Source organism: Gymnogyps californianus, chromosome 7, assembly GCF_018139145.2.
Source record: "Gymnogyps californianus isolate 813 chromosome 7, ASM1813914v2, whole genome shotgun sequence".
In the NCBI taxonomy this organism is placed as follows: domain Eukaryota; kingdom Metazoa; phylum Chordata; class Aves; order Accipitriformes; family Cathartidae; genus Gymnogyps; species Gymnogyps californianus.
This window is the reverse complement of record NC_059477.1, coordinates 32553211-32571237: the sequence shown is the minus strand read 5'-3', so window position 1 is coordinate 32571237 and position 18027 is coordinate 32553211. Positions and strand designations below refer to the sequence as shown.

At 45.6% G+C, this 18027-nt stretch overlaps 1 protein-coding gene across 5 annotated transcripts in view; it reads right to left on the bottom strand.

Annotated features, from left to right (window-relative positions):
• KALRN (kalirin RhoGEF kinase) overlaps positions 1-18027 on the bottom strand; it is a 523968-nt gene that overhangs the window by 353708 nt on the left and 152233 nt on the right. For all 5 annotated transcript variants that reach the window (XM_050900356.1, XM_050900357.1, XM_050900358.1 and 2 more), the window contains exon 3: positions 4270-4344. In XM_050900356.1, the coding sequence (XP_050756313.1) occupies positions 4270-4344 (75 nt within the window). The remainder of the gene's footprint in view (positions 1-4269; positions 4345-18027) is intronic.

Sequence of the window (18027 nt, the reverse complement as noted above, 5' to 3'; positions counted from 1 at the left end):
CATTTTAACCCTTTCTCTGAAGAGTGTAGTGCATCCATCGCAGAAAAGAAAAAACATGCCCCTCCACATGTGGTCCCGTGTACCTCTGGCACTAAGTGACCTCTGGTGTCTTCAGACAAGTTTTTGGGAAAGTCAGTGTCTTCCCCTCTGAGCCTTCCTCTTTGATTCATCCTGCTGGCCTAAATTTAGTGAAACCTAATTGCAAAGTTGTCTTTTCATCTGATCTATTTACACTGAAATTCCTCCTCTGAAAGACCTTTCGGGAAATCTCTCTCTCTTTTTCCTTCAGGCTCTCAGCCAGGCTCAGACGTCGCTGTGACCCAGCTCATGAGGCTACTTCTGAGACATGTGGAGTTGGGGACAGCGGGCTTTTGAAGGATGAAGATGGCCAAACTGTTACCGCATCCACTTCTCCCTGCCCCATGCCTTTTGTTGCCCAAAGTCCACAGAAAAACCTCCCACTTTGCTGAACACGCGTTGGGAGCTCAGCTTGTCACAGCTGCAGCAGCTCACCGGCTTATTACACCCTGCTGCCTTTTGCTGTTGATTCCTCCATGCTCAACCACCCTCTCAGAAACCTGGCCAGCCTCCTCCTTTGTGCTCCTGCCTCGGCAGATGAGCAGACGGTACCTGGGTGACAGGCGGGAGCCCACGCGCTGCCGCTCTTCTGAGCCCTCTGGGGAACGGGAAGTGCCGGGAAGGATCCTGAGAAACTCTTCTGGGTGGGACGTGGGGAAAGGGCAAATGCTTTCAGCGAGACCCACGGCATTAGTCAACTAACAAGCTTTTCATAGCCTAAGTGTATGAAAAGCTTCATGCACAGGAAGGGAACACGGTAACACACTCCCCTCCCTCTCCTGCGAGCCTCATACGCTTCCTCCCGTATTGCACTGATCAATAGAAAATCCACTATAAATATAATCAAGCAGCTGAACAACATCCCAAGTTAAACCACTCTTCTAAAACAACATCTGTGTTTCCTAGGAAAGACTATAAGCCCAGCTTCCAAAATATTTCACCACCTCTCACTGAAAAAACCAGCTAAAATAATCTACAACCTGTTTTATTTCCTCTCTGCGCTCATCTCCTTCTCAGAATACAGAAATCAGTCTCTGGCCTGTAGCTCACTCCCTAATGGTTCCCAAAGCCATTCCTGGAAGCAACACAGTGAACCACCCAGGCAAAGCCAAGATTTTATTAGGGTTTAGGCAACAAGTAGGTGGCCAAAGCCTCCCCCCCGCCAACCCCCTGCTTAATCTGCTTCCACGAGGTCAGCAATGGAAGCAATCAGACCGCGATGGCCAGGATGCACCGTGCCCCCGACTGCTCAGGCCATCTCTCTGCTTTTGAGTGCTGGAAGGGGATTTTCAGGTGCTGTTTAGACCCACATACACATGAACTTTGCTTGGGTTCAGTCTAGCTCATACATGAGATCACTGGAAGAAATCAAGAACCAGTTCCAGGAAAAAATCCCAACATTACCCGCCCCTCAACTCTCCCACGGCGCAGGGATGTGGATGCAGAGCCCTGCACCTGCTGCTCGCTGCCGGCTGAGCCAGCCAAGGGGAAGCGCCAGGCACAGAGCCCCAGACAGCATTTAGGCTGGATGAATCCATGCCCAGCTAGTTAGAGCTGTATTTCAACTCTGAAATTAAGTGCACTTCTGAAAGCTCGAGTGCTCCTCTGAGATTACATGGCTGTGCAGGCAGGCCCTGTTGTGCCTGCTCTGGAGCAGGCGGCAGCCAGTGTCACTTCCCTGCCCGTTCTGCCCTGCTGCTCGGCGTGGTCCAGGTGTGGAGCATCCACAACACTGAAACACAAAGCATGGTATAGCCCCTGTCTGAAGGAGCTTGTTTGTTCTCTGCAGCTTTCCTGTCAAATCGTGGACTAAAAAACAAGCTGGTGAGCCATAGCAGATAAGAAAAAAAATAAACTATGTAACTGAGATGTTCAGCTGAGATTTTTTTGTGTGTGCTGATAAATTCTGCTGGTGTAAGGAGAACCCCCTTGACAACTTTACTGTACTGTTATCGTTAAAATTAACTGTAGTATAAAACTCTGAAGGAGACTCAATAAAACTCTCCTTTTCCTTGAGGAAGCCTGATTACAAATGCAATGTGCTCCCAGAGTCTGTGCTAACTACAGAACAATTTTTTTTTTTTAATCTTGCTAAGTCCAGCTATTTGATTTTTCTATTTTGGCAAACATTTTCTCTTCTGTGCTCAAAGCATACTCTGGGAAGTTATTCCATTTTAATTAAAAAGAACCTAGCCATCAGTTGAAGTGCTCAAATCCTTTTCTTAAGCTGCTTTATTACAACAACCCAGGGGAAGACTGGGCAGTACTTAAACTCTGGGCTGGAGGGTGATGCTGGGGCTATTGCAATAAGACACTAGCAGTTCAGAGCATTCTATCTACAAAAGCCCCTGACAATTGTTGCCCATAGTCATTGCATTTGGAGACCATGGAGAGGAGGTGTAAATCCTAGGACCGCTATCTGGCTAGCTGTGTCAGGAACAGGAACATTTTAAGCAGATACAAGTCTGGAGGCTGGTGAGTCTGCGAGAAGCGAGCTGTTCCTTGCCTGCAGTGGATTGTGGCGCAAAACCCTGGGGGATCGTGTTGGTGCTGCTTGTTTAATGCCCTCCCACAAGGCAAGCTTGGCCCAGGACAGCACCTAACGAGCTGATGATTTGGTGCGAGACCCTCTGGCTCAGAGCTGAATGCAGGCACCGTCAGTGGAAGGGTCTATATAAACGATCCAGACAGGTTGTCATTATTAAATATTCCATGAATTACCAAATAATCCTGCAGTCATTTCCACGCGAAGCAGCAGCAGGAGCCAAGAACTAAATTCCAGTACAGTCCCTGTATAAATTCCTCCCTTTCATTTCCCCAGGGCACCTGGTTCAGCTTTGTGTCACAAACAAGTCTGCAGGTACGCTGTGTTTTTATGACTATGTTCCCCTCTTCGGAGCAGTGAAAGACAACAACCACGTAAAACATTTCAGGACATTCAGAATGAGACACGAGTGTGAGGTAAAGTAGTCCTGCATGCAAGTACTGCGGGGATAGTCTTGGGTTTTCACACAAGACTTTTGGTGTCTCACAAACTTCCCTCGAAGTCCTGGATTTTCATGTCGTTGGTCAGCAAGTTTAGGGTTTATAGAGCCACAAATCATTTGCCCAAGTCACTGCTGGACTCATGATCCCTGGACCATTTAACTGTTGCTACACGGGAAGACATTTCACGCCAACCATTAGTCAAGGCGAAAGCTTTTCGTGCCTGGCCAGGCATCTCCATAGCTCAGCAGGGTGACAAGTCTCATCCTCACAGGCCCCACTCCAGCACCCGGAGGGAGAGCCAGGGAGAAAGAGTCCAGGCACCTAACGGCCTCGCTGCTACTCTCCTCCCCTCTGCAGTCAGCATTATTGTGGAGACGAAGGAAACAAAAAGCAAAGACTGCAAACAAGGGGGCCAGCTATTTTTGATGCAGGTTTTCTCACTGCAACAGGGAAGATCACCAAAACCAGCCTGAATGGTTTGCAATCATCAGAAACGCTGGCACTGGAAATACCCCGGGTTTATGCGGCCAATTTGAGTGACTTCATGCAAGATTATGATCACTTCAGACTTTTGCTTCCCTCTCTCCCTGACAAGTTATAATTCACACCAGAAACAATATCATCCAAGCCATTCTCAAAGCCTTTTCCATATTGTCTAGTCCTCATCCACCCCCAGGTCCTCAAGATTTGTCTCCTGAATGAAGGCTGTAAATCTTTGTACAGGATGGCAGGGCATCTTTGAGCATCTGAGTTATAATGTAAATGCAGCATCAATGGTACTTTTAACTGCAAGTTGATTGGGATTGCAAATGAAACACCAGTGATTTACAGGTCTGAGTGCTCCCTACAAACAGGAATTAATGTTATTCACTGACCTTGAACCCAAAGCAGGATCCCTGAACTGAATGCTGAGACAGCACAGGTCTGGGCTGGAGCTGAGAAGCTGCATTTCATCCCACCTGTGCTGCCCATTTACCTGTCTCTCAGAATATGAAGAAAAATCAACATGGGTCAGTTTCCAACACTAAGTATTACTGGATAGCCCTGTTCCACATACAGCCCGTTTCTGAGCAGGAGAGCTAATTTAAGTACTACCAAGTCCAAACATGAAACTGGTCCCTCGTGAGTGTAGCGCCATAAGGACCAGGATGTGGCAGGCAGTGCTCATGCTGGGCTGGAGGGATCCAGAAAAGATGTGCTCACCTGACACGAAGGCCACTTTCTCCTTCAGTATAGGAAGGACATCAGCAGCTTTTAAACCATCATTTCGAAAAGAACCTGCAAAACAGAGGAAAACAGGAAAGCCACATTAGAAGACAGCATGTCCTTGCTCCCAGCTTCACGGACACTCCATGTTTCTCAAAATCAGACTGGGGAAAGTCTACAAACTACATAAAAGCACCAAGAAACAGACCCTAATGGCTGATACACAAACAGCATTAGCATTAATAGAGATATGTTTGTAAAAAGAAAATACAGAGAATCAGCTCATCACTTTATCCTTCAGAAGTTCTGAAAGGTTAACAAATTTCCCACCAAGTAACCAGGTTTATCCCCGCTGCCTTTTTCACAGACCATACTATCGAGCCTGGGAGATGTCCAGCTTGCACACTGAGCCAGGAGCCTTCTCCCTTCACTGTTTTGAACACAGTTCAGGCAAAATTGCAGGGAACATCACAGCACATACACATCCATTTAGGATCAGCCCTTGAGACAGACTTGCACAGGGCTGGCTTAAAAAAGGCTTTTCCCCTTCCCCTCTTTCTGCTCTGCACAGCACAGCTGGAGATGGAACAGCTTAAGGTGAGGACCGCGCTCAGAGGGAGGACACACTCCTTACGAGCCAGCCAAAGTTTTCCCTGGGTAAGGAGCAGTTTGAAGCCACAGCACATCCTCGTGTAATTCATGCAGTTTGATTACATGTTAAATATACCTGCACAGGCCATTTGCCTTCCCTGAGGTGCCAAATTATTTCATGTCTCCTGAAAGTTCACCGAAGAAATCCCAGATTTTTACTCTCCTGGAAGCCTTAGGAAAAGAATCGCCGATGGTTTCAGCCACCAGCAGCATCTTTCTGCTTTGCAAAAGACCAGCAGTAACGAATCACCCCACAGCAAGCCAGACACTGCTATTCCATCAGCACTATTACAAAACAAAAGGTGGGTTTGAAGGACGTCTTTGCAGTTGCTCTGAAAAATAACTCATCCATCACTGGGTAGTGAATACTCATCACAAGAAGTGATCTTCAATATGGCCTTAAATCTATTCCAGCTCATCAAAGAGTACAACACATTTGAAACCCTGTATTTTTACTTTCTGCCTTTCACAGGCAGGCAGCAACCACCATTCTTCTGAGATGGTATCAGGGCAAGAGAGTCTTCTCACTAAGCAGCTTTATTGACTGGCTAGAAACAGGGCAACATTGCCCCAGCATCACATCTTCCTTGCTGAACACAGCAGATGACACCTGACCATCTAGGTCTCAAAGTGGGAATGGGGATAAAAGTCCCCCCTATATATTGTCATCTACTTCTTGCATCACGCAGCCTGCAAAGGTACAGTGGTTCGATCCATGCAGACATATGGAACAGACAGGATGAAGACCATAACAGCCATTTTCACCTGCAGCTGAACCTGCGTACCTACAAGCAGTATTATTATTATGGTTGAGTTACTGTTAATGGCAAATGAGGTAGCATTTGCCATTCACAGTCAGCTTGTGCAACAAGACTGTCTTGTACATGCAAATACATCTCTCACCGGTGACCACTGGCTACAACTACCTCTTTATGTCCCCACATGCTCTCAGGTGTCACCTCCGTGACACTCAGCTCCAGAAGACGAGCAAGCTCACCAGCTGAGCCTACGGTCATGAAAATGAGCACACAAAGGAGTGAGGTAATTCAATGCAAGGCCAAGATCAATCTAACTGCAATTTGAACAGGTGTTGGAGCACAGTCCTGAAAGATCCCTAAAGAGTGCTTTGTGTCAGTAAAGTGTTTTGGGACGAGGGAAACTAGTCCTGGTTGCTGAACTCTTTCTGTGTTCAAGTAAGCAGGACTTTGTGCACTCTGTGTTAAATACACGAGACTTTGATATTAACTTATCCTCTTAACAAGAATAACCTCTCAGATTCCAGGCTGTGGCTAGCTCTTACTTTGAAGACATGAACCATTCAGCCACAGGAAACATTTGGAATTTAAGCAGCTTTGTATATGAGCACTTCATCCAGCCGTGAAGCAAACAAGAACGGCCAATGTGCTAGACACATCACCATGGCTCGAAGACGCTGAAGGAGAGTACTGGGCCAAATTTCTCCAGCTGCAAGATCAGCGGTGTCAGTGCAAGTTGAGTTTTGGCCAATATATGTTAAATTTGTCAGGGAAACAGCAAAGTCAGTTCTTAGGCACTTAACTGTACAGTAGATGTTATACAACTGAAGTCTTAGTGAACATTAGCAAAAAAATGTCAGTGGGTGCGGTATTTGTATATGTAAAACACACAATAAGGACTTCTTAGCAAGAGCCTACTATACTGAGGGCTGAAGGACAATTTCAAACCATCTCCCACAAGGAAGGACTGCATCTCACAGAGGTAATACACAGGGAGACCAGGAAAAACATGTATGAGTTTTAAAGATAGTCACCTCCTGAGCTGCAGCAGGGCAGGCTGCAGGCAAGGGGCTCACTGCTAACAGTCCTGATGTCCTGACTGGGCACAAGAGAGGCAAGAAAAGACACGAAAGAGGACAGTACTGCCAGCAGGTGTTTTCACTTTTCTCAGTATCCCCCAGGACAGGTCAGTCACGCTCCAAAATGATGAATGAATTAGAAAACTGTGAGCCCATCCTACAGCCAGGGAATTGACAAAAACTCCTAAGAGCTGTGAAACTTCCCTCAGGATGAGGGAGGAAACTCCTGAAGGTAGATCAGTGCCTAAAGCAATGCCCTCACTCTGGGTGATGTACGTGCTCACCCAAGTGGCAGCTCATGACCCACAGATGAGGCCATGGGCACTGCTTTCAGAGGTCACTCCAGCTCCTGACAAAATCCTCGCTTTAGCAGCTACATCTCAGAGTATGCTGTCAGGTTTTCCAGCAAGGGCTGGGGGAAGGGATGCATAAATGGGAAAACCAATGGCTGTAATAAGGGCTCCAAAAGCAACAGCCAATCTGTCTCCAGGAGGGCCCAGCACAGCAATGATGCATTCCCCAGTTCATAAGTTATTATAAGCATACCCCTAATAATGCTCATTTTCATCCTATTCTCCAGCTGTTTCTAATAAATTTGTTTTGTTTGTTTGCGTGCTGGATCCGAAGCCATGTCTGCATAGCACCATCTAATTTTTGTCGCAGACCCCCGGGTATACAGCCATCTAGCCTGTTCATTACTAGACAATGATGAAGGCTGTACTTTGTATCCTGCCCTACACCTCTCTCTTACCCCTGTAAGACCCGAGCCCTTCTGCGGCAGAAGGACAGAGAAGGACAGACGGATGAAGGATGGGCAGGCTGAACACTGAGCCATCCTGCCCATTGTCCATGCACTGGTTTGCTGGTTCGCCATCATCATAAGCACGGGACTACACAACAGTGCCCCTCTTGCCCTCCTACCTGCAAGTCTCACCATGGTCTGCAAAGAAGCTTGAGCATTGCAACCACCTCTTTACCAAAAGAGAGGCACAGAGAGCACGGTGCCATGTCCCAGTCAGCCTGCAGCCCCTCACTCCTTTATCACGCCCTGGCTTAGCGTGCTATCCACATAGCAGGGACACTATGACTATCCACAAACTTCTATTACTCCAGTGACATGAGAAGAAAACACACCATGCCTGCAGGAGCAGCTGACAATAATGTATTCTTGTAAACTTCAAAGCACTGAAAGATTTAAAAAGTGGATCCTCAGCATGGCTGAGTCACGTTTCAGGGCACAGCAGCATTGCACATGCACAGCCCATCTCCTCGCAGGAATTCCCTGTGCAGCAGAAGCAGCTCACAGTTTTAGGTGAGATGCTGTAATGAGAAGCCAGCTGGGTGAGACGGGAAGCTTAAGGCATGCTTCCACGTTAAATGCAGCAAACCTCAAATTGAGAAAAGAAAATTCCTTTTTCCCCGCACAAATGCCCCAGTTGGCCTGGTGGCCTTGCTGCCGCAGGACGCGGAGTTCAGCAACTCAAGGGGCTTCCCGAACAGGTTAGAGATCTGCAAACAACAAACATCTCCAGGGAACTGTAAAGATTAACAAAATAAGCAAGAGTTTTGGAAAGAATATAAGCCTACAGACTTTGCAGTGAAAGCCAAACTCTAACTCTTGGAGTGAAATATAAATTTTCCCTGGAGAGAGCCCTGCGGGCTTTAGGATTTCTTTCTCTAAGCAGAGTGCAGGGCCGCTGTTGGAGACACCATCTTGGGCTAGGTGGGCCAATGGTCTGCTCCAGAGTGGCTTTTCCTAGAAAAGCTTCAGTTCTAATCTGAAAAATGCAGCTCTTGGCTTCAAATAAAGATCAGCTGCTGGAAATATGGAAATACTTTCTATACTTAAAAAAAGTATGTGTAGGCAAGAAGGCGGCCTCCTGTCAGAGCACTGCATGGGGCTTAATCACTTGGCTCCTGATGCCTTCAGAGGGAGTTGTTCGTCCCAAGTCCCATGCAATGTTTCAGGAAAGGCAGCCCACATTCTCATAGTTCTCAGAACAGATTTGACTATTTAAAAACTTTGGCATGGAGTTTCTTTAACCAAACAAAACTGAACTCCTTGGGCTAAACCCATCCCATAAGGAACTCTACTGGAGTCCAGGAGGCAATAGTAGGATTAATCTGGTCCATATTGTTTCTTTATTCTTCCCTCAGTAAAGGCCTCTCCTGTATTTCTTCCCACCCTGGTTTTTGGAGCAGCTATCTCCTAGGTTTATCATAGCCTATTTGCCTTCCTACCTCTTTTTTTTTTCCCCTCAAAGACTCAGTGGATTTTATTTTTGTTTGCAGTACGGTAGCATCTTGGCTTTCTACAACATACCAACAGAAGGGACATCTGACGTGAGCAGAGAGAGGCAGAACGAAGGAGACTTTATTATTCCCATTGTAGCCTTTGCAAACTGAGACACAGAGAGATTGACTTGTCCAGTGTCAGAGAGAAAGTTTGTGCAGAGCTGAACCCTCATTTCCCCAATGCTTTTCTCATACAACCATCCCTTTGTTTTCTGGCAGAATATAATCCTCCTTTTTCTTCTCTTTACACTTCTTGCTTCCTCCTCCTGCCATTCTCTCTCCATTATTCTTTCTTCCTGCATTTCTGCCTCAAATATTTACTTTTTGTGTGTGCTAAACCCTCTTTAACCCCTTCCTCCCTTTCCTGCATGCTATTGTCTGTCCCCGCAGGGCTGTGAGCCTTCCTAGTTTGATTTCTCTGATATTCTACAAGCCATGGAGAGGGGCTTAGGCAAGGGCTGCCAGGGCCTTTGCTGCTGGGATTTTTCTGGCTGAGGCTCATTGGTTCAGAGGCAGAGAGGCCACAGCATGGCACAAGCATTTGGTTGAACAGAAGCAACATGTGCTCCGGACTAGTATTTTAGCACCATCTGGCAGAGATAAATGGGGCTGGACACTCTGCATCTGCCGATTGCTCCTCTGCGGACAACAGCCTGATCCCTGATGCAAAGAAAGAGCATTTTAGTGCCCTGAGACCCCCCAGGAGCCTGCGAGGCTCTCCTGCCATGCTTCCCCGCTGCAGGCAGAAGAAGAACAGGTTTTGACTTCACAGAGGAAGGAAGGAAGGATTGAATTGAATCTAAAGGCAGCACCAGCCAGAAAAAATACAAAATTAATTTGTAAATATCATTACCAACTATTATTGAAGATTAACCCAGAGCTATATACTTCACTAACAAAGGTTATTATTCTCCTTAATAACCAATAAAAAGTAATACCTGGCCTCACAGGAAGCATTTATAGTCCTAGGACTGCGGATCAGAGTGTGGTGGGGACAGGGTGAACGGCAGATTGGACTAGCACCATAGCCCTGGGGCAAGGATGGCCACTGTCCCCCTCCATCCTCAGTTCGATTTCTCAAGCAAGAACTTCTCAGCTGGTGCTCCTGACATGTCTGCCCTTCCTAACTGAATGAGTGCAGCAAACAGACTGTCTGCATTCAACATAACTTGAGCAGTAAGCATGGCCACAGCATGCAACACTCTTCTGGGGAGACCAGCAAAAGCTAACACGGACATTGCCAATATTTTCCGTGGAAGCACAGCTGGCACTGGCTGTGTTTCTCACCCCATGCAGAGCTGGGGCTAGAGCTTGCTTTCAGCTCTGCAGTGGAAATGTAAATAATCCTTGGGACCTTCATAGACTTGTGATGGCTTTCCTGCTATATAACTGAAGACCTACGTAGCATTTAAGCTTGTGGTTGAAGTCTACTTATTTCTGCACATGTCAGTAGGTACAAACACAGGATTATAGACGTATAGGTATGCAAAGTGGGTTACAGGTACCTCATAGAGGATCCAACCATAAATCTGATGTGAATCTGATATCTAGTACTCCTGTTAGTCTTGTACGGAGTAAATATGTTTCTGCCACCAGATCTAGTGTGCAGACTGACACACAGACCCACCCCATAACCTCAAAAGTTGCAAGAACCATGGACACCAAATAGATGGTCTGCACAGAAGACTAATCCCACTGCACCACATGCCAAGCACTTTATCCCAGCTGAGACAAAAGTTATACTCATTACATTGTTGCATTTGTTCTAAAATGAAGAGATGAATGTTGTTTTTATATGTAATACTTAGGCTCAGTCCAAGACTAATATTATTTTCTCTGTTTCCTTATTCTGTCCTTCCTTTTATTAATTATACACCACTACTACTTGCTGGAACATTCTTCTGGTCACAGCTATTGGGTGACAATACTACAGGCTACCTCTGCTTCCAAGTTTTGCCAGTGCTTGTCAGAGGTCCAGCTGCTTTTCTGCCCTCTCTACACTGACAGGTCGGTCCCTCTGATTTTCTGCTACTTGAATCCTTGCAAAGGGACAGCCCCTGCCAGCACAGCCCCCTTCCTTCCCCTGCCTGTAACACCGAGAGAGGCAGGGCTGGGGTTTGGGGGAGCTTGCTAATTGCTGAGATTGTTATTCCTTCCACGAGGTACTTGGCAGCATCGAGCCTCCCAGCACAGCCTTTGAATGTCCACACATTTAAACAGTAGCCTCAGCTTGAAAGCACGCCAAAGAATAGGCAAGGCTTCAAGAAAGATACAGCCGCTTGCAGCAAGCATGCAAATTCATTAGCCTCTGTGCACGTGGCCTCTAATAAGCTGTGTTCAGCATCTGAAGCCTAAAACATCGCACCCTGTGCATCCCACCTAAGCCAACAGACAGGCTTTGCCTTTTCATACGTGGCACAAAACCATTCAAAGCATCAGAAGGATACCGAATTAATGCACAATCTGCGGCGAAGGCTCTGCTTCATCTCCATCCATGGGGGATTTTATTCATTTCATTTTAAACACACACTAATAGAGATGCTAAGAGAATGCAATGATTGTGAGTCAATCTTTTACGCATTTCCTTTTTATTTTCATCAGGACTTTGGAATCAGGCTGAGATCTTTCAGCTCCTACCCTTAGAAAAATAATTAGACATTATAGGTAGCCCCGTGGATAGCACATCTGACTGCTAGTCAAAAGACTTGGCTCTATTTGTGGTTCTGCTCCTAAACTGCTTTGTGATCCTGAACAAGCTGTTTTAACTGTGCTAGATCTTAGTTTTCCTCTCTACAGAATGGAAATAATGACTGCCCACATTAGTAAAGCACAGTCAGGTCCACAGACCTCAAAAGCACCTTACAAACAGGAATTAATTTTGTCTCAAAAAACCTTTCTGAGGCAGGGAACTGTTCCAGTGTACTTTTTATAGATAGGCAAAAATGAGGCACCGACAGCAGGGAAGACTTGCTCTGGTGATCACAGAAAGGACTTTTTGGGCAGGAAAGGAAGACATTAATAAAATTGGAAAAATTAGGTCATCTGACACAAAATCCTGTGTTTTATTTCTTAAGTGTGCAAGGGATGGATGTGCTGCCCCAGAGGGAAATGAGTGTATTCAGCACCTTGAGCTTTTAGTCATTAAGTGTTTTGCTGTAGATTGCCCTACACATCAGTGACCACCCAGATGCAACAGTCTTTTATGGTGTTAATGAAGAGCTATGGGCCATTTGTAATCTGAAGTCACATTTTAAGCACAGCCATGGTTTCTACCCAAGCCTAGTGTGCATGAGTATTTTCTTTTCATTTCACTCCCCTCTCAATTACAATTGGATTCCTTATGGAAACATTCCTCAGAATTTTATAATCCTGTAAAAAGTTTAGACCTTCTGATGGATTCCTGTAGGAAGGATGCAAGTCCTCTGTGAAGTTGTAGAGGTTGGGTACCCAGGGTCTCATCCTCTATTAAATTCTGTAGGTTAGAATAATTTCCTTTAGCTGGCATTGGTTTAGTCGACAGGCTTTTTCCAAAAAGCTGCAGCAGGGCATGTGCCAGCACCTGTCACATATCGGTGATGTGCTTAGGGCTTCCCATCCATCTCTCAGAAAGCCTCCCTCTCAGATCCTGGAGGTCCCCAGCCGCCAGTAACTTCTCCGGGACAAAAAAATAAAATAAAATATCTAATTATGTACAACATTCAGGAGGCACTTTGCTGAAACGCCAGCCTTACAAAGGAACCATATGCCAGTGCCTCAAGTGTGCTTTGCAAACATCTGCCTCTCAGGGGGATTTCATGCCAGACAGTAAGAAAGCAACTTTAATTAGAGGCCAATTGAGATCCTTGTCCCAAGGCCTGTGACTTCCCTAAAAAAGAAAAGAAAAATCCCAAACAAACAAAGCAATTGCATTTGCCCCCACGTTTAAAAACAATCTGTACATTTTCTCTTTTAACGCAGGATTCTCTTAATTTTTCTGACAGGGTTCAACGTGCCCTGTCTGAACAGACGCACAGGCTGACAAAGTTCCCATTGCCTTCAGAAAGATCCCTGCCCAGGAAGGATGGTTGTGCCTAGTGCGAGTGTCAGAGTGGGGTTTAAATTAATCATTTTTGATTGTGGTTCATCCAGCATTCACAAACTAGTGCCTCACTATTAATTAGGCTTACATTTCCCTCTGTCTCACCTCGCCTTAAATCCCATCTGATCACACACATTTCTTCCTTTGCTCATCCCCTTCGGTCCCTCTTTCTTTCTGCTAGGGTTTATGATTTCAGTTTGCAGCTATTGTGTCATCTTGTGAAGCTGATTTTAAAAAAAATTAACAAAATGAAAACCGAAACCTGCAACTCAAAGGGGAGTTTTCCCTTCCCGTGCACAAATTCCCTGGTTAGCGATAAAGCAAGATCCATGCCCTAAGCTCTTGAAACAGGGCAGGCAAGCAGAAGCCATCCCTGCAGAGGGGTATGTGGGAGAGCAGCCAAAGCCCTGCCGGGATCGCAGAGGCTGTCCCCACCCCTAAGTGGGACACAGTTCATCCAGACTAGGCGGTCACAGGTCTCTGGGTGATGCACCTCCGGACAAAACCAGCAAAACCAAGGCAGCAAGAATGGCAGAAGAAAGCACGCCAGCTAACGTCAGGTGCTGCACATCCCCGCGGGGGCACAGGGAAGGCTCACGGGCTACGCTGTGACGCTGGGCTGCTCCGACAGCAGCTCCTCGCAGCCCTTACCTGGAGAGCAGGACCTCCCTTCTCACCCCACTCTTCTGTCTTTATTTCAGTTTCCCAGGGTCTACTCCTCTGCAAACCAATCTAAAAACAACCCCAGCCCACCGACAGGGACGGTGCATAACCCACTTGCAGCTGACTTCAGATTGCCCAGACCTCTCTAACGAAGCACCTAACTGTAAAGCGGCAGTGGCAGCAGTTCCTCCGAGAGGCTCGCAAGGAAACGCTCTGGGTTCCCCGACAACATCCTAAATCTAAACAAAACCGGGGCAAACATTTTACATACATCAGCGGGAGGGGGAAGGCAAGACACTCACAGGACTAAATAATTTATCTGCCTCTCTTACAGATGCTGACATTTTTGACACACATTAAACATTAATGAAAATCATTTTATGGATGGCTGAGTCATGCCAGTCAAGGCATAATCTCCTGCCTCTCCACCTGCCCTTTTCACCGTCATCTGGCTCCTATTGCGGAGTGCAGCCACTTGTAACTCTGCCCCCTGAAAGTGGCCGGGCTCCCCCAGATGCCAAAGGGCAAAGCAAAAGCACCGAGGGGGCTGAACAGAACCTAACAAACACATGGACGAGAACCGAGCCCACCGAGTCCTCACCCCGCTGCTGTTAAATTCACAAACCTGCTGTTTTGTTAATTAGCTAACACGAGCTGCTGTGAATCATTTTGGAAAGCAAATTACCTCCTTGATTTCTAAAAGCTTCCTAGCCACATTTTTTTTTTAAACTTACTATTTTTTCCTTCTCTCAATGTATAAATGCCAATTAAATTACTGCCTGCCTCTGTTTAATCTAATGTTAGCCTACTCATATTTTCAGCCGCTCCCTTATGCCAGTACAGCCCCTTATGCCCAAATCTCTTTAGTATGCTAGTATAAATGTTTATAGCCCTAAGACTTACTGCTGTAAGAAGCTTGACATTTTTGTGGCAAAAACCTGCAATGTTATTGTAATGTTGAATAGAAAAGGATCACCAATGGGTTGAAAATGCAGCTTTCCCTTAGTTTGTTCCAGCTAAGGACATATATAAAGAGATGACTGGGATTAAAGCCTCACTAGCTGTCTGGATCTCTTCCTGGACAAGCAGTCCTTAAATTTGCTGAAATGATACTCACCAGAAGGTAGAGTTACACAAAGCTACTGGGCAGCCTTCAAGACAGAGGATACGCATTTAATCTCATCTTACATATCCCATTAGACTGTGAGACTGGATGCCAGAGTTACCAGAAGTATGTTCTTCATCCCAAACATACTTTTCTTTATGGAAGGGGCTAAAATATATCTAACAAGATTATCGCCTAAACTCAGTAAATTGGCTTCTTTTCACTAAGGGGGAGCTCAGAGCTGCACAAATAACTGGCTACAGGTTAATGAGATCTGACTGATCTCCAGAGGGTGCAAGCTGCTGCTCTATAGATTCCTGACAGCTGGAGTCAAATGACCATCCAACTCATCCCTAAAACACAGGGAAATAGTTTGGGGTCCCTCTTTCTAGCCCACTGCCAGGTTGCAAATGCAAAAGCTGCAGACCTGACCTTGTCTCCTTATTTTTTTTCTTTCAACTGAGGTGACAGAAGTGCAATATCTTGGCAATGATTTTTTAATTTCGCAGATTGCATTATAAAATCCTTTTTCCATGCACATCTACCCTTCTTCTGAAGGGATTTTACTGGTTGGTGGTTTCCCTGATTTCAGTTTCACTGAACACCACACTCTGCAAAAAACAGCAATTCCAGGCAGGATGAAACTGTCACATGCAAAGTGTCAGTAATAGTCCACAAAGTTCATTAGAAAGGTCTCCTAAAGATAGTGAAATTATACATTGATCACAGATGACCTGCTGCAGCCTATGGTGTCTCACCAGGATCTTGCTACAGGCGACTGCAGAACCTCATTTGAGTACAATACTGAGAAGTAGACCCCAATCTAAGCCCAGCTAAGTCAACAAAAGGACGTTTATTACTTTCAGTAAATTAGAGATGAGGGTAAAACACAGCTTCTCCTTTCCCCCACATCTCCTACTGCAGGTGAGATTTCACTCCTCCAGTTGCAGCAGTTTTAATAACCCATTTTTATATTTTCCCCCAGCCAGGAATCCATCCTCCATACACATCTCATGTGAGGCATCCCTGCTCTCCAACACAAACATGCAACCACACGCAACTTCTTATATTTTGGTTCTAGCTTTGCTGATAAAAGGACAGACCGTGTCCACGTTTCCAGCCTACGACTCAGCCTGGGGTTTCCACAACCTTTTCCTGCAAGCTCCAGCTCTGTTGCTGGAATGACTTGTCCATTATGTCAGTTGTTCAATAACTCTTAGGCCCTACCATGCTAATATGGCTTTGAATAAATGACAATTCACAGTCAGAAGTCAATGAAACATTAGGAGCGATGACAAAACAAAAATGGCAAATTAACTGCACAAAGGAAAAGAAAGAAATGCACTGATATTTTTCTGCCTACTTCCAAAGCAAAGGCAGAATGAAAGACAGGCTGGAGAGAACAGATTCATCACGCTTTGGCTTCATTATTATAATAATTAATTTATATTAGCAGGTGCACATTAAGATCTATTTCCACCCCTCTGCCACTACCAGCTGGTGCAACATGCATGTCAGTCATGGGAAATAGCAGTTGTGCTGATGCCCCTTGCCATCCATCTTACGTCTGCATCCTTCCTGCAGCTTTGTTATGGAGTCCAGTCAGCATCACTGGTACAGGGCTGCACAAACACATCGTGGAGAGCAGTTTCTACCCAAAAGTGCCTAAAACGGCCAGAGCCAGCTACGGTTGGAGACAACCAAACGCGTAACAGCATTGCCCATATTTCATGACAGCTGACTGATGGCAGAGCGCAGGTGTCATGGCCAGGGATTTGAGGCAGGACATTTATAATAACCTTTTATAAACCTGACATTTATAAACATGCACTGGAAAAGCAGCTAGGACTTTCCAGCCAGAACTCTTGTTCCTGGGAACATACCATAGAAATGTTCATGAGTCCACAGGTCTCTGTTTTATACCTCATCCAGTGGATCCCACCGCAGGATCTGGCCCAGTGCCCACCAGCAGGGTTCAGGGATATTACATGGGACTGAGAGGACCAGAAAAATATCCTCTTGGTAATGCCTGCTTAAATTTTGTGATCTGATGAAAATGCCTGCAGCCTGTGGAAATACATCTACCCTCTCTACCACTTTCCTGGGAAGCCCTATCAAATGTTGCAGTATCTATTTATAGCAAGGTGTACATTAACTCCAGAAAGTCGAGATACATGACACTGACTACTAATGAAAGCTGCAGGATAAAGCAATAATGACATGCTTGTGAAGAAAAAATGCATACTGAAATATTATGGAAAGAAAGTTATCATGCAGGAGAGGTACAAAATTCAATTTTCCGAGTGGTATACTGGCTTAAATGATATAGACAAATAACCTTTTCATGGCCATGAGATGCTTCTTTGGAAATGTTTTGTGAACTCACACACAGAGAGAAAAACAAAGAGATAAATCGTCTCTTCTTCCCCTGCACTGAAGAGCTACAGTGCTGAGCACACTGCCTGCTACAAGACTACTGACAATTAAGGATGTGTCACCCTGAGCAGTATCTCTGTCTGCACGTATCTAATCTGCCCATTACCATCGTCCTCAGCCACCGCAACACAACCATGCACAGAAATTCTACGTTATGTGAATAAATATCCATTGAAGCCAAAATGGCAAGTCAGCTGAGCACATAAATTGCCCAGATTCTACCCAGGACAAGAATAATTATCTTTCCAAATCCACTTTAAAACCCTCACTAAAGAAGACTTTCTGAAGAGGTCAAGCCCTAATGACAGCTAATACTTTCAAATGAATCTTTGTTATTGCCCAAATACAAAGAGCTATTTTAACGCACCACGACAGAAGAATGCCTCCTCCAGGAGCAAGCTTGCTCGCATTTGTATAGATCATCACTTAAGTGTTCGGTAAGTCATATGATTTTGTGGCTTTGAAAGATTGCACTTTGATGTCGAACAGACAGATGTTAGCATAAAAAGATAGGGGGAAAAAAAAAGTCCAAGCTCTGCACAGTCAGCAGTAATTGGCAAAACAGTGGTGAGCTTGTGTGTGGAGACCAAATAAGCAATAACTGAGCTACCTCCTCATCCCTTTGCTTCCAAAAACTGTTTAGCAATAGTGTAGCTACAAAGCTGCCAGTCAGGTGAAGTGCCCTAAGTCACT